This window comes from Ictidomys tridecemlineatus, chromosome 2, assembly GCF_052094955.1.
Source record: "Ictidomys tridecemlineatus isolate mIctTri1 chromosome 2, mIctTri1.hap1, whole genome shotgun sequence".
NCBI lineage: Eukaryota > Metazoa > Chordata > Mammalia > Rodentia > Sciuridae > Ictidomys > Ictidomys tridecemlineatus.
The window spans coordinates 140,942,712-140,964,565 of record NC_135478.1 but is presented as its reverse complement, the minus strand read 5'-3'; the positions used below and the strand labels follow the sequence as shown (position 1 = coordinate 140,964,565).

Sequence of the window (21,854 nt, the reverse complement as noted above, 5' to 3'; positions counted from 1 at the left end):
CTTTTATAATGTGGATAACTAGTTTCTAATATTGTAAGTTTACATTTTTATTGTGCCAGGGAGTAGAGTAGGAGTGTATTGTTATCTACAAAGGAGTCAGCTTCTTCCATGTATTTTCAGAGACTATTTTATCTTGGCCTCTCTAGCAAATTAGGAATCAAACAGTCACTTTCTCTACATATCTATATTCCTATTTTTTCTTTCCCATCAACTTTATAGTCTATGTGAAACAGAGGAATGAGAAATGTGGATGTGGAAATTCCTTAGAGAAGGTGTGCAATTTGACTTCCAACAGGACCATAAATAGTATTGTGGTAGAGAAATCATGTTATTGCTTTAAAATCTAAAATAAATACATGACTTGTAGCAAGACAATTGGTAAATAAACATGATTCAAAATTGCTAAATAGATACATAACCCTAGGAATTTACTGTCATTAAATAGGCTCTTAAATAAACCACTCCCAGACCAAAAACATCTGCCAGTGGTATTTTAAAGATTTATTTCTTTATTATGATATTATTTTCCTCTGCCGTGAAGACAGTAAACATGTAAGAAAGAGATTTTTAAATGACTATACAAATTTTCCCTGTGTGTCTCAAGATTTCTTTGAATTTGCTTTATATTTGGAAGATACTAAAGCTACACTTTACTTTGATTTCATACCACATGTTACAATTAATAATTCTTTAACTTTTAATATGATTAATTTTGCCACTTTTCACTCCACAAGACTATTCAAGACAGATGTGGGTGTGTTTTATTTGTCCAACATACCTACAATGTTAATGTAGGTCTTCATATATAGTAAGAGATTGATAAAATCTTTTGAAAGAATAAAATTTCTTTAATAATGTGTCTTTCTACAACAAAAGTATAATACTATGTAAAGTAAGACCTGAATTAAAATTATTAGAAAGATAAAAAATAATTCTAAAAATAGGAAGAAATTCTGAGAAATTAGCATTAATCTATCATAATCTTTATCTTGAACCCCAAAACAAGTAATAAAATTTTAAAAAATACCTTTTTAAAGATAAAATAAGTAATCACCAAAACAATTGGAAGCAATAATGTCTTTGTGTATCTCAGTGGAGTCTGAAATATAGTAAATTATTAAAAAATAGTTATTTATTCAAATTTACATTGTTAGTAAAAATCTATGTCAAACTGAATGCAATGAGGATATTTCTTAAAGGTAAAATATCATTGTCATTAGCAGAATATATATGTTAATCAGCTGTCACATTCCAATGCAAGAATGAAAATTATAAAAATAGTTAATACTAAGTGTTCAAAAAATTAATTAAAAACTCTTAAACCTAAGTTAGTCCTATAATATTGTCCTTTCTTTTGATTTTTTTCCTTATTTAATAATATTAAGTATTAACATGTGAGTCTACTGATGCCTAGGCCACATGCTGTCATTTCCTATACTGCAAAGTTCTGTTACTTTCATTAGTGAAACTGGAGCTAACAAGGAGGAAAACTAGCCAAAGTAATTACTAAAAATATGAATGAAATCAGAAACAGCACATCAGGTAGATATTCTCATGACCTGTTCTTGTGATATGGAGTGATTTGCTGTGTAATTAAATTATATATTTCTTGAAAGCAAGAAGAGCAAGGTCATTTTCCTCTGTATTCCCACAGCAAACTTCCTCACAGATACTTAGTGGTCAATAACCATTTTTCAATGAATATATGACTGGTTGGAGGAAAAGAAAATAATGTAAAATTTCATTATTACATTGACCACTAATTATTAGACAAGGACTGATCCAGTGACAATTTCTTAATTGTCTTTGAAGAAAAAAATTAAGCCTCAGAGAGAGGAAAGAAAAATAAATTGGGAGTTCTAGGATCCAATTAGAACTCACAAGCTTTTCTTTCTGCATCTGCAAAAGAAAGAATTATATTACACAGTTTCTAAGATCCTTTCCTGCTCTGATTTTTCATGATTCTATGAGAAAGCAAATATTTTAAAGCTTAACAATTTGAGCTTTTTTAAAGGATAATGCCATGAACTTTATATAAAACTTGAGCACTTTTAAAAGATAATACTTGAATTTCTAAAACTTATAATAAATTTTATACATTTATTAACTTATTAATAATATACCTTTTGACAATAACATGTTAAAAAGTTTCATAATATTTGAAGTATTTTTAACTTAAGATAGGGACTATTATTTATTGATTTTACAGATCATATGATTAACAAAGTTATAGTTAAAATGATATAGTAAGTAAGTTGGGCATTTTTTGTGTAAAAGTTTGGAATTTCCGATTAAAGGAAAAACTAAAGAGGTAAAAAATAAAGAAATGTTCATACCGCTTTTTCCATAAAGTCAAATTCAGGAGCACAGGTATACACTAAGGTATCGAAATCTGTATACCCTAAGATTCTGGCTGCTATAAGGTCACTCAGGCGAATCTGGAAAAAAATAAAGTAAAATGAATTAAAATTACACAAATAATTATAGTCGGTAATAATTTAATTTGATGTGAGAGTCATGAAGTCTACAGAGCAGATAAATCCAAGATACATAGATGTATCTAAAATGCAGTAAATCAAATGTACTATATGCTGACTTATCAAGATAAACTGAAAATAAAGAGAAATATCAAGTGGAAAAAAATGAGAAAGAGGTCAGAGAAAAATAAGCAGAGAACATAATAAAGCTAAAATCAGCCCTTGTTGGGAAGAAATGACTATGCAGTTCAAAATCATGAGATTTTATAATCAGATAATTTATTATTTAAAAGGTTAATTTCACCCCAAAGATTTCATTTCACCTTTCACCACACAGTATAAATCATAAACAAACCTTCTGTGCACTGTTACTTTCACAAAGCCTCAGATGCTGATTATGTTTGGTATTTCTTCACATTTTTTTAAACATACAGTTGAGTCATTAAATATGAAAGCTATTCCTCATAAGAATCAGAACAATTATATATCTAGATTTAGTTACTTGCTCTTAAGGCATTAAAATTATATGCCACACACAATCCCACTGTGGAGCTCCTATTATCTACTAATGATTTATTGTCTACAGTTGGTGAGACAATTATTTTTGCACTGAATTCTTAAAAGACCAGAAAAAGAAAAATATTTGGCACTAAAACCCTAATTCAAATTATTTGATAGGGACAGAAATTGTTTATACCAAGTTGATAATTATGAGTGTTTCATGTTCATTCACTGTTCCTCCTATCTACCACTACCAAAACAAATTTAGAATTGCTCTTTCTTTTTCCAATTCTGAGTTTATCCTGGTGGCTAAAAAGAAGTTAATCAAACCACTAGAATTTCAAGTTTTTCAAGTCCTCATTGAAGACTACTAAGGGAGGATACATTGTTTCTTGTAAAGAGTTGGGTGACAAAAAGAAACAAAAATCAGAGACCATCTCAATTGACAAATAAATAACTTAGAAGGCCTAAATAAACTTTATCATAAAATAATCTATTAAAAAAGTTAATAACAATAAAAAGGAAGGGTACAAGGGAGTATGTCAAATATATCAGACAGCAGCACAACAAATAAAACTAATAAATCACCATTCAAAGTCAGCAATAAATAGTAAATGAATGTTTACATTTAGAAATTTTATTTAACATCAAAATGTATGCATGTTTTATTGGATAGAAACAGTAGTTGGCTTTTTAGAGAGGAAGTACCATAATCACTTGCTCCAATTAGCATAATTTCAATATTAGAGAGGGCCCTTATTGGAAAGTATTAAGTAAGGTGAATTTCATACATTATGGTATGATATGATCATGTATGATTATTTCTTAACGAAAGTGCTATAAATCAAATGTAACTTTATGCATTGTTTTCTATTCCATAAACTAACTAGTTAAGTAGGGACTTAGGCCTAGAAAAGGACCATCGCTTAAGATATTAGCTTTGAAAAACACATAAATAGCACACAAGAGATAAGACTCCACATATATTTTTAAAAAGCTTATTCCTTTTATTTTTATTTTTTAGTTGTAGATGGACACAATACCTTTATATCATTTATTCTTACGTGGTGCTCAGGATAGAACTCAGTGCCTCATACATGCTAGGAAAGTGCTCTACCACTGAGCTACATACAATCCCAGGCCCTCCACATATATTTTTTAAAAGTTGAAAGACTGAGAACTTTTAGCATTCTCTCTTTATATAACCATTAAAGATTAAAAATATCAAATCCTAGCTTAATTTAGTCCTTAATTATCCATAAATAAAACCACATTGAGATATTTAGTTCTGTATTTTGAAGCCAAGTATAGACTTCAATGTTAAAATCTATAAAACACGAAAAAACATTTAAATGACTATATGTATTTTACCGAAAATATTATAAATAACTAAACAAATTATTAGTAATCTTTTCTTTCCTAGAAGACTGAGTTAGCAATCACTGATACACTTTTTTCCTAGCTGATGCAAAGACCATTGATCTGCAGGACTTTATTAATAAATCTGCAAATAAATAGTCCGGGAACCTTAAAGAAATGGGATTCTCTGTAAAATGAAGAGAAAAGAATAGATTGTTTTAAGGTTTTAATGCAGCTACATGCTTTTAGAAACTTAATGCTTTAAATTAGAAAGTACTTACATGGTCTGAAACACCTAAGATTTTAGAGGTCAGAAATTTCAAAACGACAGTTCCAAACCACCAAATACCACCTTGAATTAGCTAGGAAATAAACAGAAGCCCAAGATTAAAAATATCATATTACTCATTAAAATGTTCAATCATACCTATATATGACATGGAATGATTGAATCATGTGAGGAACATTAGTAAAATACATATATTGTGAGCTATAAAAAAAAGATGCCCCTTTAGAAAATTTTAACAGCAAGGAATTGCAATTGATGACATTGCTGCAAAATACACAACAATAATAGAGCACTATATATCCTAAATCTAAAGGAAATTATAAAAAGGTATTTCTTTCCAATTTTGTTAAGAAAAGACAGTTTATTTATTTACTTATTTCCAAATATTATTACTCAGCTGAAAATGCATTTTTCAAAATACAGCTCTTTTCTCACTCTAGAAATACATGAGTCTCTCTTCAAGAAAAAAAGTCTAAAATTTGAAATTTGAAAACTGAAGTTTTCATTTTCAGAAGAGATCTGTGTACTAAAACAGACAAGGAGGCTCCTGGATCTTATTATTACAGTTGTTTAAGTTTTTGTCCAGCATTGATTGAAAATAGACTCAGGGTAGTGAGAGGAATTATAACAGCCTAAATCCAGATCTCTCCACATACCAGCCAACAAGTAGAATAACACAATGGCAAATGCAGGAAACAACAGTATGAACTTCAAACTACCCATAAATGGAAAAGTAAACAATACAGCAGAGTTGTACCTCATATTCCTGACCTAAGCCTTTGCAGAGAATGAAGGAGGACCCACAAAGTACAGAGAAAAGAAAAGAGGGAAGTGAGGGGGCAGAACTAAACTCAAGTACCCTGGGAAAGAGAAAAGCCCTACAAGACTGAGGCCAGCTACTGATTGGGTAAATGGTTTGGGTCTCAGAAAAGTATTCCTTTGGGATAGAAAGGAGGATAAAAAGGGATAAAATCCTTTGGAAAAATAATGGTGAAGGGAATAGAAGTAGGAAGGGGAAATTTAATATTCAGCAGAACAATCAACCAAAAATAAAAAGATAATCAGCCATGATTGCCATCACCAGGGGGAGAGGGAGAGGGGCAAAGCGGGGGCAAGGAGATAAGAGAGGAGAGAGAGAAAAAAAACAGAGAAAAAGGGAAGAAAAAAGTTATATTTACTGAAAAAAATTTCTATATTGATAGAAGTAGTTGTACTTGAACTAGAAAACACCAATCCTGTCTATAAAATAATTAGATAAAAGATGCCTATATGTCTGTAAAAAAAACTTCTATAAAAAGATAAGAAAAATTTGAGTCAAATATTTTAGCTGATGAAATCCATACCACCAAACAACACAAAGCTTACAATGCAGAAACAAAACAAAACACTATGCAGAAATGACACCTGAATTAAATATCTTTAGACAATCAGGTAAGTATTCCAAAGGTATAAATATTTAAAAATCAGCTTAAATAATAAATTTAAAAACTAAAAATGAGAAAAAACAAAATTTATTAAATACAGAAGAGGAATGGAAGAAAAGGAGAATACCAGAAAATCAAGACTATTATTTTTAAAAAATGACTAAAAGATTCAAAAAAAAAAATAAGAAGAACATTTTTAGGCTATAAAACAACCACAAAGAATGAAAATGAGATCAGAAAAGAGTTAAAAAGATCAGAAAAAGCTGTTGAACTGGAAGACTGGAAAAACAATGAATCACAGAAAATTATAATCCAAGAAAACTTTCCACAAATAAGACAACCTGAATGTACATTTGAAGAGGATGCAATGGGCACTAGGAAAACTGAACCTGTATGTAAACTAACTCAAGACATATTCTAATAAGTCTATTTTAAAAAAATCCTCTGAACCTCCTGGCAAGTGATTTTGGCTAGCATCAAACTGAATAAAAGAAACATACAATTCTCTCCCTTGTTTTTTATGGCATTATGTAAAAACGTGGATGTGTAACGGATGTGATTCTGCAATCAATATACGGGATAAAAATGGGAGTTCATAACCCACTTGAATCAAATGTATGAAATATGATATGTCAAGAGCTTTGTAATGTTTTGAACAACCAAAAAAAGAAAAAAAAAAGAAACATACAGCTAGGCACAGTTGTGAAGGACTGTAATCCCAGCTACTTGGAAGCTGAGGAAGGAGGATCCCATGTTGAAGGTCAGCCTCAGAAAATTAGCAAGACCCGCCTCAAAAAATAAAAAGGTCTGGGGATGGAGTTTAGGGGTAGGATACCTCTAGATACTAGATTCAAACTCCAGTACCCCATCACCACACACACCTACAGAAACATACACAGCAAAGAAACAGTGTAGCAGCATTTCAAGAAACTCAAGAAAGTTTGTGAACCAAGGACTCCATATATAACCAATCTGAATTTCAAGTATAAAAGTCAAAGAAAAATGGTTTAGCGTATGGAATAATTGCAGAAGTAATATTAACCTCCCAAGTAAGAAAGTTTAAAACAAAGGAGAATCATATAGAGAAAAAAAGTAAATATAATAAAACCCAGAGAAAATTTATAACAAAGATTTTCCAATGTGAGACCCAACTCACGCTAAAAAGAGAAAACATCCTAAAACTGATTCAGAAAGGTGAAAAACAGAAGGGTGACAGGAGTATCAGGTAAATGATGTCCCTGTTAGAAACCCAGGGAGACTTGCTCAAAGTAATGATCCGAAGAATAGTCACGACCTCAAAAACTTGTATCAATAAAAATGAAAGAGTGAAAATAAATTCACTAAATCCTTATCTAAGAATTCTAGACTAAGACATAACAAAATAAACCAAAAGAAAGCATGAGAGGAAATTCTCATGAATAGAAATCATATTATCCATATGAGAATACGTTGTTCTTTATTTCTTACTAATATTCAAAGTTTCTTTCATCATTTCCTTTCTGTTTCAACAATTTCAATTAAGCATTCTGCAACAGTTTCTCTGTGAGTACCAAATTCTCTTTGTTTTCCTTGATCTGAGAATGTCTTCATTTCTGCTTTGTTCCTGGGGAAGGACACCTTTAACTCTAAGTACTAGTTGACATTTCTATCAGCTCTTCACAAATGCTGTGCTACCTCCTGGCTTCCACTGATTCAGGTGAGTCCACTGTAATTCAGACGGGTTTGCCCTTTAGCTAATCTGCCATTTCTTTCTACTTGTGCCTTCAGGAATTTTTCTTTGTGTTAAGTTTTCAGAAATTTAATAATGATGTATCATGGTGTGAGTTTCATTGGGTTTATCCCATGTGGGATTTGCTCAGTTTCTTGATTCTATAAGTTTGTCTTTTGCCAAATTTGGGAAGTTTTCAAGCATTGCTTCTTCAAATACTTTTCAGTCCCTCTCTTTTCCCATTTTTGCCACAATTTTGATGATATAAATATTAGGTCTTTTTTGCTCCCCCAACAGATCCCTGAGGTTCTGACATTTTCTTCCACTTAGCTTGGGTAATTTCTACTGCTTTATCTTCAAGTGTACTGATTGCCTCCTATCATGTTTGCTCTGCTATCAAGCCTATTCACTGAGTTGTTAAAATTTGTTATTGTATTTTTCAGGACTATAATTCCCCAGCTGTGACTTTCAATTTAAAAAAGAAAGTTTTTATTTTTTGGTGATAGTTTCTAATCTTTTCATTTGTTTCTAGAGTATTCAAAATTTCTCAATGAAGTATTTTTTTATGATGACTACTTTAAAATCCTTATCAAATAATCCCCAGCATCCAATATCCAAACTCCCTCCCTTTCTTTTCCTCCCCGCTCCCCACCTCTAGTGATCACTAATATATGTTTCAACCCACTGTTTTTTAACATCCACATGAGACAGAACATGCAGTTTTGTCTTTTCTGGGTCTGATTTCTTTCACTGAACATAGTTGTCCTCCAATTACATCCATTTTGCTGTAGATGATAGGCTGTATAATATTCCATTGTGTATGCATACCACATTTGCTTTGTCCATTCATCCACTTATAGCATAGATGCTATTGAAGATAGTGCAGCAATAAACATGAGCATGCAGGTGTCTCTGTGATATGCTGATACCATTTCCTTTGGATATATAACCAGAAATGAAATAGCTGGATAGAATAAATTCTAGTGTTCTATGGTACTGGAGGGTGACTACAATTCACTATAACCTATCATATATTTTGTTGATAACTATGAGAGAGGAGGATGAAGGCTCCCAACACAATGTAAAGGTAAGGAGATTGAAATGTCAATTGCTTTGATTTTATCAGTACATATAATGTGCATGAATTGAAATACCATAAAAATGTACAATAATTAGTAACAAGTAATATACAGATTTCAAAAACCACATAATTCTATTCATCTCAATGTTGACATATGTTGTCCCCTCTCATTCAACATATTATTTTTCTTATTCTTGCTATAATAAGTAGCTTTCTATTGTGTCTGGTTCATTCTGGGTATTGCATTAGAGACTTTGGGTCCTATTTTAATATTCTATATGAGCAGATAGTCACCTTGTTTAAGTTTATCATGCAAGTTCCAACCTTCTTTTGTATACTATTGTAACAATGCCAGTTTGGTTTTCAGAGTCTTTGCAGTGCTATTCTGGAAGGTTTAATTCACCTGATGCCCTTATAGGCTTCATTTCAGTCCCCACTCATGCTGTCCATAGGGAAGAATGTACCTCTCCAGCACTCTAGCCATTAGGTGGAGAGTTGGAGACACCAGGTTTGTGGGGCGCAAAGAGCTCTTTCTTGGCTGGTCTAGTGTTAATATTGCTCCTGTTCGATCCCTGCTGGTGCCACTGAAGCTGTCCACTGACACTGGAGTATGAGAAATGGTAGATACCAGACCCATGGGATGGAGAGAATTTCCCTGTGTCTACTATGAGAATACCTTCCTCTATCTCTGTCTCCCAGTGCTGATAATGTTGCTGCTCCATCTTTGCCACTCTCCTGATGAAGAAAACAATTACCAAAGCAGATGACTGCTACTTAGTAAAAGTCATAAAGATGTTGGGCTCAAGACTGTCTTCTGCCACTGCACTGAGTTTCAAGAGATGACCTGTTGTGTTTTTGCCTATTTATAATGCTGGACTAGCAATGGAAGTATGGTTATAAAATCATGAAATCATTCACATACACACAAATGTATACATGCACATACATACATGTACATAGCTAAAGGGCCTAGAAGCAAGAACACACTGGTATTAATGAGAATACCTACCACTCAGGTCTTGAGTTCTAAATACCCTTCTCCACTAAAAGGAATCAGGATTGATTCTAGGGTTGGGGCAAGAAAAATACAAGATGAGCCTGGTGCATCTTGTTGAGTCAGAATGTAAGCAAGCATCCAAAGACTTGTGGAGGCAGGTCAAAGGGATAAAAGATCCAGCTTGAAACCATCTATGATGGCACAATGGTATTTGTACATAATGTGAATTTTCCCTATATAAATAACAAATTATTCCAGCATCATTCATTGAAAATTGACCAGCAAGTCAATCTTATTGAAATTCCTTGGAATCTAAACATTACCTGGGAAGAAGTGAGATTATAAGGAGTTTGTCTATGCATAAACATTGTTTATTTTTCTATTTAGTGGGATATTCTTTATATCTTAAAAATTTAAACATAAGTTTCACCATGTAAATATTGTCGTATTTTGTTAGCTTTAATCAAACACTATATATTTTTCTTTCTGATATGTAAAGCATATTTTCAAAACTATGTTTTCTGTTTGTTGCCAACTTTTCTATACTCAGACTTTTGTTTCTTTGATAAGGAGTTTATAGCTTAGTTAATTCTTATTGTTCCAAATCTATTGCTGAAAATGTAGTCGAAATGTAATTTAAGTCAAAAAAATTTCCTTTAAGTACAGCTTTGCAGAATTCCTTAAATGACTAAGGGCATTGTTTTACTTGTTATTTTTCAATAGTTTATAATTAAATTTTTGATTTTCTTTTGAGTTATCAAATTGCCTAATTTTTCTGAAGTGAAAAATATCATATGTTAGAAGTCCCATGTCATCCAACAACTTAGTGATCAAATCTTTCTACTTTTTCAACAAAAGTGATTTTAAAAAATGCCTCCAGAAAGCACAAACAGGCAACTCTTTCCATTTCCTTCTTTTGAATTCTGTGGAAAAATCTATTTCCTCATCTTAATATAACTTTTCTAGTTTCACTTTTTCAATATATAATGTGTAAACATTTAACTCTTCAATATTGAAGGTTTTTTAAAAATAGAAATACATTAAAGACCCAGAGAAAAAGAATAAATGACATCTGAAGATGATTTTCTACCTTTGAAAGTAGCTATTGAGATTAAAGAAACTGTGTTTAAAAAAAAAAAACTGAAACTTACCCAAAAGTTGAGTTCAGAAACTCCCAATTTTTGGATTTGATTTTTCTTTAAAATTATTGCCTAAAATACACATAACAGGAAATGAAAATAAAATTAACAATTATATTTTATATGAAAGGAACCTTTCAAAAACTACAAAGCCAGAACTCTTCCATCTCAACTATTACCAGCCATTTTCCTAATTAATTGTTGACTTTTCAAATTTTGGACGTGACATAGCTAAGTGCTTTGTGTGCTAAAATTAGCCTCTTAAGTTGATTTCTCAAATAGTTATGATGGACTTTTTCTGTAGGGTTTAAACACCTAAAAAGGTATGGACACCACCATTTTGTAATGCTAAAAAGTATGAGACAATGTTGAAAACAGCAAGAATACATTTTGTGGGGAAGGAGAAAGTGAAAGGATTCATTACCATGAGGAAAAAAAAAGGTGTAGGAAGCAGAAATGTTAAAATCTATAAACAATCTCATAATCATCTGCACACGGCAAAGTGCTATATTTTGGCAATACTATGGATGGTATCATATTTGATCAGTGTCGAAATGGAAAGTAGCAGAGACTATTCCAGATTCTGGCTTATTTATTTTTGTGGAAATTACACAAGTTGAATCATGAAATTTATTTTGATATGTGACTAAGAACTTTGATACTCTTTCTGTATATAATTTGATATACTATGTATATCAAAAGTGTGCCTAAAAGTAATACAACTGACCATGGAACCATTATTCCAAACCTATCCACATGAATATCATTCTGTGAGAGTTAAGTTAGGTGAGGAGATGCGATATACTTATCCTAATTATGTTGTCACTGTTCAAGGAAATAAAATCAGTCTCTCTCCAAATTTTTACCTCCCTTATTTTGTTTTACTCATAAATAAATTGTGTTAGTTAACACACAAAAAAAAACCCTATATGCATACTTACATTAGAAAACATGGAGAAAAAGAAACAAGTGAAGATATTTGCTATATTAATGAAGGTTAATTTCAAATACTTTACCCAATGAGATAGTTTTTGATATTCACATTGCAATAATTTAAAATCTTTAAAAATATTTTATATCTGACCTAAAATATGAGATCATTCAGCACCTCAAAAGTATTTTAGAATACAGAAAGAATTCGTGTATATCAGTCTTGGAACAGAAAGTGGCAATGGGGCTGATTAAGAAAATTTTTTTTTTTTTACAAAATCTATACTTCAGTCATCACTCTACCCTATTATGCTGTGTAACCTCCAGTTAGTTATTTCTCAGATTATTCATCCTTATAATAAAAAATAATTAACATATTTCATTCAGAAATCTTTCTAGATCTAAAATACTTCAACCCAAATAATACTTCATCCATTTCAATGATAGAGGAATATAATAGAATATATGACTATCTCCTTTGTATACAAAGCTAATATATTAACAAATACAATTTATATATGTGAAATATTAGAAAAATTATAACTTTTACTTATTTTTTGTGGAAATTACACAAGTTGAATCATGAAATTTATTTTGATATGTGACTAAGAACTTTGATACTCTTTCTGAAGTTACTCCATTCTAAAATAACTGTTTATATCTCTTATTTTTAATTAATGGCAGATTTTTTTCATTTCATCAATATTCACAACAAAATTTAAAACTCTGTTATTCTGTTTATTTCAAAAGCTTATTTGACTCCAAAGAACCAAGAAATCTTCTATGATATTAAAAAGTGTATGAAAAAGTCTAACTCAATTTGTATTTTAAGTAATATAAAATCTGTGCTTGTGAAAAAGGAATTATGATTGCAAAATAGCAACAAATATCTCAAACTGATTACTTATCTACTCAAAATGTCCTTTCAAATTAAATTTCTTAATGATAGTGATTCTAAGTCAAGTGGCTTCAAATATGTAGCTAAATGATAAGAGAACGTTGATTCTCTACAGACTGTATTGTTATTTATAAATTTATAATATTGTGTTTTGTATGATCTAATATCTTTTAAGAAAACTTCAACATAGAAAATAACTTTTTATTATTCATTCATTTTATAGCAAATAGTTTTAGAGAACCTGTGATGTTTCAAACATTAATCTATTTCTGAAAGTACAAATATAAATAAACATGAATAAAGCCTTCATGATAAGCCCCACATACAGGTCAGCAGGAGAAGCAGATAAACACAATAGCAAACATAATGCAGTATTCTCAGAGTATTATGAGAATGGGGTACTTGGAAAATTGTATAGCATTCAGAAGAGAATAAAATCTATTACAATTCTTTTCTTAATAGCAAAAATATAATTTAAAAAGTTCATGCTTCAAAATATCATATCTAAAATTAATGTATATCCATTTAAGATAAATTTGCTTTATTTATTTTTGGAATTTGACAATTTAATTCTAAAAATGAATAAATTTAAATTTTCCATGGAAAAAAGTCAGTCTTATTACTTCATAATACTTTTTAAAGTATTTATCTGTATATTGCTTTAAACAGGGAAACTATACTATACTGTATTTCAAGGATGAGATACAGAAAAAGTTTTTACTTGGGAAAAAGTTTTTCAAGTTAAAAGATAATGAGAAAGGGGCCATATTTATTCTCCTATGCTTACATTAGACAGAAAAGCTTGCTATTTGATGGATGAAAAAAAGAAAACTCATGAGCTTAACAACACTTACCCATGTCATTAACAAAGATGAAGAATAATAAGAAGATAAGTACATTGGATTTCCAAACATCAAAATAAAACAAAGGAAAAGTGAAATCTGAAAAATGAAAAAACAAACTCATGTTTTATAGTTATTACATGTAGAGTATAATTTAAACTTCAGAGGCAAACAGCCACTTCTAATATGCAAATTTTGTTTGTATAAAGAAAATTAATAGTTCTTGGCCCAATTATAATAGAATTTTAAGTTACTATAAGGTTCTAAGTATTAAACTTCAAGATCATAAAATCTACACAGAATAATTTTTTTTCTGTATCTACTACTTGGATAAAGGAAAAATTAACTCTTATTTCTATTGCTTCAATAATAGAATAACATAATAAAAATATTTAAACTATTAGTTTATTATTTTAGCAAATATTAGTTTTCCTAATCTTATTTTGATTACTACATAATTTGCATCACTTATGAAGCTTTATTCTTGTTTTGTTTTAAAGGAAAATACATTTGTGAACTAAGATAAAAACCAAAGTTCAACAACATAAAATTTCAATTGCAGAGTGTCATATTTATGCAAAGTTCAAAAATCTCAGGTATTAGAGAAAGACAATTGCAAAAGTAGTGACAATAATAAATAAAACAAAAATTTTAAAAATTTTTAAAGTTTTAGAAAGCACAACACATCTACAGTTTAGTTGAAAGTATAATCAACTATAATACAGTTCAGTTTTCCTTCTAGAGCCATTGACATCATTATGTATTAATACTATCAAAAGGAAGTATCCCATAAAACAGAATTATTTATGTTTTATAAACTCAGAAAGCTTATTTTAATATTTGACTTATGAATATTTAAAATATTACCATATTCATATAAATGATCTTCCGAAATTTGCTTGGCTCAATGTACCCCACAACGTACATGGGAAATAATGAGGCTATCTGAAAAAAATATATAAAATGCAAAAGTGAAAAAATTATAATAAATAAATACTTCACTGTTGATAGGCAAAGTAAATATAAGAGGGAGAGCTATTTCTGATAACAATAGGCAAAGTAATTTGAACCACTTTCAACTAAGAAGTAGAATAGCTAAGAAAAAATATAAATATATATATATATGCATATATATGTAAAAATATAAAAAAGTATATAAGTATGAAAACCATAGATTATTAACAAGGCAAATTAGAAATTAGCAAAATAAAACCAGGAAAAAAGATATAAATCTATATTAATGAGCATGACATTTTGGATTCCTTTTCTCTCAGTTCCAACAGAGGCAGATGCTTCTAGCTGAGAGGCAGCTGAGAGATCAGTAAGCAGAGCAGGCATTTCAGGTAGATAGGACAGTAGGGTACACCAAGGAAGGAATGCTTGGTAGGCTCCCAGACTTTGGTCTAAGAGTGAACCAAAAATCAAGTAGCCCTCAGAAAGACTGAAACCCACATTTGCATCATCTCAATCTAATTGTATGAAGATATTTCAGGATTGTTAGTGCTTTTCTTTACCTGCTGGAAGCAAACTTAATCTTGTCTGGAGAAAGTTCATATCAACTTAGCCTTAATTTAACTCTAAGCCATATCAAATAATTGCCAAGCGTAAGAGGAGATAAGACAGTATCACAAAAACTATAAAAACAGGTTGCAAAGGATCTAGATAAGGCATCAGTAAACTTCTCATGTAAAAAGCCAAATAGTAAACATGTGATGCTTTATGGGGCACATATGGACCCTGTTGAATAGACTTCTTTTCTTTTTTAATATTTTTTTCAGCAATACTTTAGAAATATAAAAACAATTCTTAGCTTGCGAATCACTCAAAAACATGTCTAGCATCATCAAACATAAATTTAAATTATGCTTGACATGTTCAAGGAAATAATAGGGACTGAATATTCTAAGACAGCACAAGTCTTTAAAAAAAATGGGGGAAATCAAATTGGCTGAGCACCATGGTATACACTCATAATCAGCTACTCAGGTGGCTAAGGCAGTAAGATCACAAGTTCAAGGTCAGACTGGGCAAATTAACCCTGTCTAAAAATAAAAATAAAAAATGTCTGTGATGTAGCTCAGAGAGAGAGCATGCGTGGGTTCAATCTGCAGTACCATAAAAAAAGGAAGCCAAATGAAATTTTAAAACGATATTAAAATAATCAATATTAAGACATTAACAAATGAGTTTAAAAACAGGATAAACACAGCCAAACAAAAAACTGGGTGAACTAGAAGATAGGTCAGAAGAAAATATCTGGAAGGAAGCACAAAATGATAAAAGTACAAGAAATTTATCTGAACACAAGAATAAAGATCAGTTATGTTAGACTTTACATCTTAGAGGAGGAAATTAGGTAGAAGCTATATTTAAAGGAATTATAGCAAGGAGCTTCCCCCAAATTTATAGGCAATATCAAGCAATGATTTGTGAAGTATCACAAATTCCCAAGGAAGAATAAAAACAAAAACAATACAAAACAAACCTCCACAAAATCCTGAGGACATAGGCATATCATTTTAAAAGCTGCACAAGAACAATAGCAAAGAGAAAACTCGTAAGAGCAACTGGAAATTAACATACTATAAAGCTATACTATAAATCAAGATTGAATATCAAATTGATCGATGGAACAAAATACAGAGTCTAGAAATAAACACACACAAAGGCAGGTAGCTAAACTTTGAGGAGAAAAGATAGTCTTTTCAGCAAATGGTACTGGAATAACTGTACATTCAAATGCAAAGAAAAGGATTCTAGATAGGGACCTTACATCAAAAAATTAGCTTAAAGTGGATTTTAAACCTGAAGGTATGAATCAAAACTATAAAACTGAAGATACGGGAGAAAATTTAGGTGGACCTTGGGTTTGATGATGAGTTTTTAAATATAACACCAAAGCCAATATCCCATGAAAGAAAAAATTGTAAACTGAATTTCATTAAGCTAAAAACTTCTGCTCTACAAAAGACACTATTAAGAAAATTAAATAATAAGCTAGAGACAGAGAAAATCTTTGCGAAACATATACAATTCAAATAGCAGAATTCCAAAATACACAAAGAACTCCCAAAACTAAGCAAGAAAACAAACAACCTAATTAAAAATGGGCAAAACACCTTTTGAAGAAACACCTCACCAGAAAACAAGGTAAATAAGCACATATAAAGATACTCAACATTGTATGCCATTAGAGAATTGAAATTCAAACAATAAAGAGATATCACTGTTGCTTTAATCAGCTTGTGCATTGCTGTGACCAATATATATGACAAGAACAATTTAAAGGAAGAAAAGTTTATTTTGGAGCTCCTAGTTGTAGAAGTCTCAGTTCAGACAGTCAACTCCATAGCTCTGGGACCAAGGTGAGGCAGAACATCATGGAGGAAGGACATTCAGGAGGAAAACAGCTTGGGACCTGGCAACCAGGAAGCAGAAACAGAGCTCTGCTCACCAGAGACAAAATACAAACCCTAAAGGCAAACCCCCAGTGACCTACTGCCTCCAGCCACACCCTACAGTTACCACCAAGTTAATCCATATCAGTGAATTAATCCAAGGTAGGTTACACTTCTCATAATCTAATCACTTTACCTTTGAAAATTCTTACACATTTGTGAGCCTTTTTAAAAAATGTTTTTAGTTGGAGATGGACACAATACTTTTATTTATCTATTTTTTCTGTGGGTACTGGGGATTGAACCCAGTAGCCTCACACATGCTAGGCAAGCGCTCTATCACTGAGGTACACCCAAGTCCCCACACGAGCTTTTTGGGGGCACCTTATACCTAAACCATAACAAATGATTAGGACAGAATGGCTAATATCCCAAAACTTATAGAATCAGCAATTTCTTACAAAGTTAAACATAACCTTACCCCACAATCCAGTAATTGCTTGCCTGGATACATACCCAACATTTGAAAACTTATGTCCACTCAAAAACCTGAACACAAATGTTTATGATAGCTTTATTCATAATCACCAAAGCCTAGAAGCAACCATAATGTCCTTCAATAGGTGAATGGATAAACCAATTATGGTACAATTATATATTTAAATATTATTCGGCAATAAAAATGAGCAATCAAGCCATGAAAAGACATAGAGGAATCTTAAAGGCATATTGCTAAGTAAAATAAGCCAGTATGAAAAGACTACATAATGTATAATTCCAATCATATGACTTATAAAAAAGTAAAATTATACAGTTAAAGTCATTGCCAGGTGTTGTAGATAGGGCTGTAGGGTTGAATAAGTGAAGCACGAGGAATTTTTTTAGAATGTTGAAAATATTTTATATATTTGTTATAGTTTGAATGTAATGTGTCCCCCAAAAGCTCATGCGTGAGACAACACAAGAGGGTTTAGAGGTCAAATAATTGGGTTACGAAAGCCAAACGAATGAGTTTCCTGATGAGTTTAATTGAGTGGTAACTGAAGGTGGGTAAGGTGTGGCTGGAGGAGGTGGGTCATTGGGTGGCATACTTTTGGGGTATATATTTTGTATCTGGCAAGTGTATCTTGTACCTCTCTCCATGTTGTGATCAACATGTGGGCAACTTCCCTCTGCTATACTCTTCTGCCATGATGTTCTGCCTCACCTTGAGCCCTGAGGAATGGAGCTAGCTGTCTGTGGACTGCGACCTCTGAAACCATGAACCCCAAATAAACTTTTCCTCCTCCAAAATTGTTGATGTCAGGTCTTTTAGTCACAGCAGTGAAAAATATAACTAAAACAATACTATAATGGTGGATACATATCATTACGCATTTGTCAAATCTCATAGAACTGTATAATGGAGAAAGAGAACCTTAATATAAATTGTGACCTTTAGTAATAAAATACAAATTTTAGTCTATTAGTTCTAACTAATGTACTATATTAATGCAAGATGCTAATTATAGGGGATATATCATTATAGAATATAATGATATATCCCCTATAATTATAGAATATAATATATGGTTGTGTGGGGTGGGATGAAGTAGGTATGAGGTGGGAAGACTGAGAATGCCCTCAAAAACAAGATTTATAACTAACCTCTTAACAGAAATGAATCAGAAGATAATGGGATGATATTTTCACAACACTGAGAAAATAAATTTTAAAAATTCCCAACCTTGAGTTCTATACCAGAGATAATTACCTTTAAGAAAGAAGGCAAATTGAACATTCTCATACAAGAATGCAAAAACTGTCACCAACAGGTTCACACTAAAGGAAAATACTAATGAGTGCTCTTTGGACAGCAAAAAGATCCTCTATGGAAGCTTGGAGACAGAAAGCATTCAAGAGGGAAATAAACACGTGAAAAATCTACTTAATCTTATAAAAGTTAATTATATAAAAAAATACAGATGCTATGAGGTTTAAAAATAACTAAGTATGTGTGTATACATGTAAACACATATAGCATACATATATGCATATATATATGCAAATATACACAGACATACACACCTAGCAAAAAACAAATGGCATTTAATCCAGAAGGAAAATAAATTGATTTAAAGTGTTTTAAGGTGCTTGTATTATTTGGGAAGAAGTGATAGTATTAATTTATACTGTAACTCAAAAATAAATGCTTTAATTTCTAAGGTCATCTTTAAAAGAGTGAAAAATAGTATCACTAAACGAATAAACACAGTAGGAATGTGTTTATTCGTTTAGTCATTCAGCTGGCCAGATGGGAAAGAGGTGTATAAATATCACATAGCAAATGGGGCAAATACAAAGAAAATGCCTTAGAAAGATGATAAAATTAATTATCAATAATTACATCATCATCAATGGACTGAATAACACAATTAAAGTATTATTTAACTAGATTTTTAAAAAACGAATTACAGCTTATAAAACACCTAAAATGTAAAGATGCAGAAAAATTTGAACATAAAAAAATGGTGAAAGATCAATATAAACACTAAAAGAAAGGTGATATGGTTCTATTATAATAGAAATATAAGCTTTAAGGCAAAAATACCATTACCAATAAATAGGCACTTTATTGAAAGTAATATATGATAATTATGTACATAATAATAATGTATCAAAATGTTTAACACTTTACAGAACTAAAAGAGATATAGACAAATCTACCATAGGATTTTAACACACACCCCCTCTATTAATTGAAATAAGCATACAAAAATCATGCTAGAATATTTTAATAATTAACAAAATTAACTAGAACTATACATTTAAGTTTAAAATACACCATTTCTTAAATGCATGAGAAATAGAAATTCCTGGGGACAAGTCTAAGAAAAAAAAACTATGAAGCATTATTGAAAGAAACTGAATAAGAAATTAAATAAGTGAAAGTGTATATCATGTTGTTTGTTTGAAGACACATCATTTAAGAATTTTGAATTTTTTATTTAATAAAGTGATACTTTTCTTCAGCCTAAAGGAAAGGAAAACATATAGAATCCCCTGAGATTTCACCTAAAAAGCAGCAGCCCAGAAAGCAGGTTTTAAGGGGCATTGGGACAAAGTTGCTTTCTGTTTGCTTGCTGTTTGAATACAGTTTATTTGATAAAATAGTTGTAGGTGTCAATAGAAAGAGCAATAGAAAGATCAACCTGGTGAGGAAAAAATTTACTAATTCTGAAAAATGTAACACATAGATTCCTATGTAGGAAAGCAACTAAGTAATAGATTAATTAGTTTTTTACAAGTATATGTAATCTTCAAATCATTATAAATTTGTAGAGAGGGAGGTTGATATTTTTAATAAGAAAAGCTGCATCTACTTCCAGCAGAAGGAACATCAAATCCTCTCAGGGATGGGGATATTTTGGTAGCTTCTTTCAGTTATTATAGATCAAACAGGTACACACTGTTTTTTTGAGCAGAAGGTTTCCTTCACTTAAAAAAGACTATCATTACTGAGACTCTTGATGTGTGAGATTTGAAGTTCAATGAAGAGGGAGGAACTGGGAAACATGTCATATAGGAACCAGGAGTTTCCCCAAGTGGAAACCTTTTTCTGAAATATACAAATATTTGAACATCTCTGAAAACCTAGTGCAATTTTAACTTAGTTAAGCTAGCAAGATAGAACCCCAAGAACTTGTAAAACACACAAAGAGTATGGGCTGGAAGACTCTGAACTTATGAGCTCACTTAACACTAAAGTCCCAGATCCTATCCTAGTCAAAGGCTAGTTCTACAAAGGGCGTGTGGGTGATGCTGAACCACCTTTGACTTGACTCAGATATTTTAGCAATTCCAGTGTGCTATGAGACAGAATGGCTGCATTCCCCTTGAAAAGAGTTGGGCCATTCACAAGGGTAAACAGGGAATCCTGGTCCATTTTATTATGAAGCACCCAGAATATATGGCTGTTCCAAAGCTTTTTGTCTTTAAGAAGTTACATTGAGTTTTTTTCTTTCCATGCCCACCAACGGGTCTTCTTCAAATCACTAGGAAAGCTTTAGGACAGAAAATTTAACTTGCCAGACATTTCTCTTTAGAGAAAGAACTCACAGAAGTCCAAACAGCAGCCTTACCCCCAGGTTACATCTCAGAAGCAAAGAATGAGATACACATTAGGTAGATGTAGGAGCCACCTGGCCTACAGGAGCCTCCAAAAGGGAAATGCCATTAAAAGAGCCTCCTTACTCAAGAAAGCTCAGGTAGTCTTTGTTCACTTAAGATTCTTCCCAACTTAGTGCAATTAGGCAGTCATCAAACAATGTGCCTAGTAACATCATGCTAGAAAGTTCTCATGCAGAAGAGGAAAGTGCTTTGTAACAGCAGTGTGGTGGCATCTGCCAAAGTACACAGAATCCCTGATAGTGACGAATCCTCCAGATTCAAGCAGCCGAATTTCTGGGCCAGGAGTAAGGATAGAACATCTACTATTGATCCTTGCCTACATAAATGGTTGACAGTAGAAGGAGTAACTTCAAAGAGAGTAGTAGACATTCTTGTTTTAAACAGGATGGGGTCATGAAGTCACATTTAAATATTCAAAAAGATGTGACCTAATTTTGTACTCCAAAGAATCAGCTATATAGTGAGTGAAAATGAAATTGAAAACTAGTTTTGTATAAAATATCAACACTCTCTTCTTTGAAAATAATTCACATTTCTATCATTTCTGATTTTACAGTTTCTTTTCTGCAACTATTCCTTTCTCTTTCCTTAGTCATAACAATCACTCCTACATGCCTGGAATTCCCCAATAAAATATAATA

General features: G+C 31.5%; 1 protein-coding gene across 2 annotated transcripts in view; it reads right to left on the bottom strand.

Moving 5' to 3' along the window:
• Positions 1–21,854, bottom strand: part of Dpy19l2 (dpy-19 like 2) — an 80,279-nt gene that overhangs the window by 21,509 nt on the left and 36,916 nt on the right. For both annotated transcript variants that reach the window (XM_078039861.1, XM_078039860.1), the window contains exons 10-15: positions 14,513–14,590; positions 13,658–13,744; positions 10,988–11,047; positions 4,619–4,699; positions 2,337–2,438; positions 1,028–1,099 (exon numbers count right to left, since the gene is read on the bottom strand). In XM_078039861.1, coding sequence (XP_077895987.1) covers positions 1,028–1,099; positions 2,337–2,438; positions 4,619–4,699; positions 10,988–11,047; positions 13,658–13,744; positions 14,513–14,590 — 480 coding nt within the window. The remainder of the gene's footprint in view (positions 1–1,027; positions 1,100–2,336; positions 2,439–4,618; positions 4,700–10,987; positions 11,048–13,657; positions 13,745–14,512; positions 14,591–21,854) is intronic.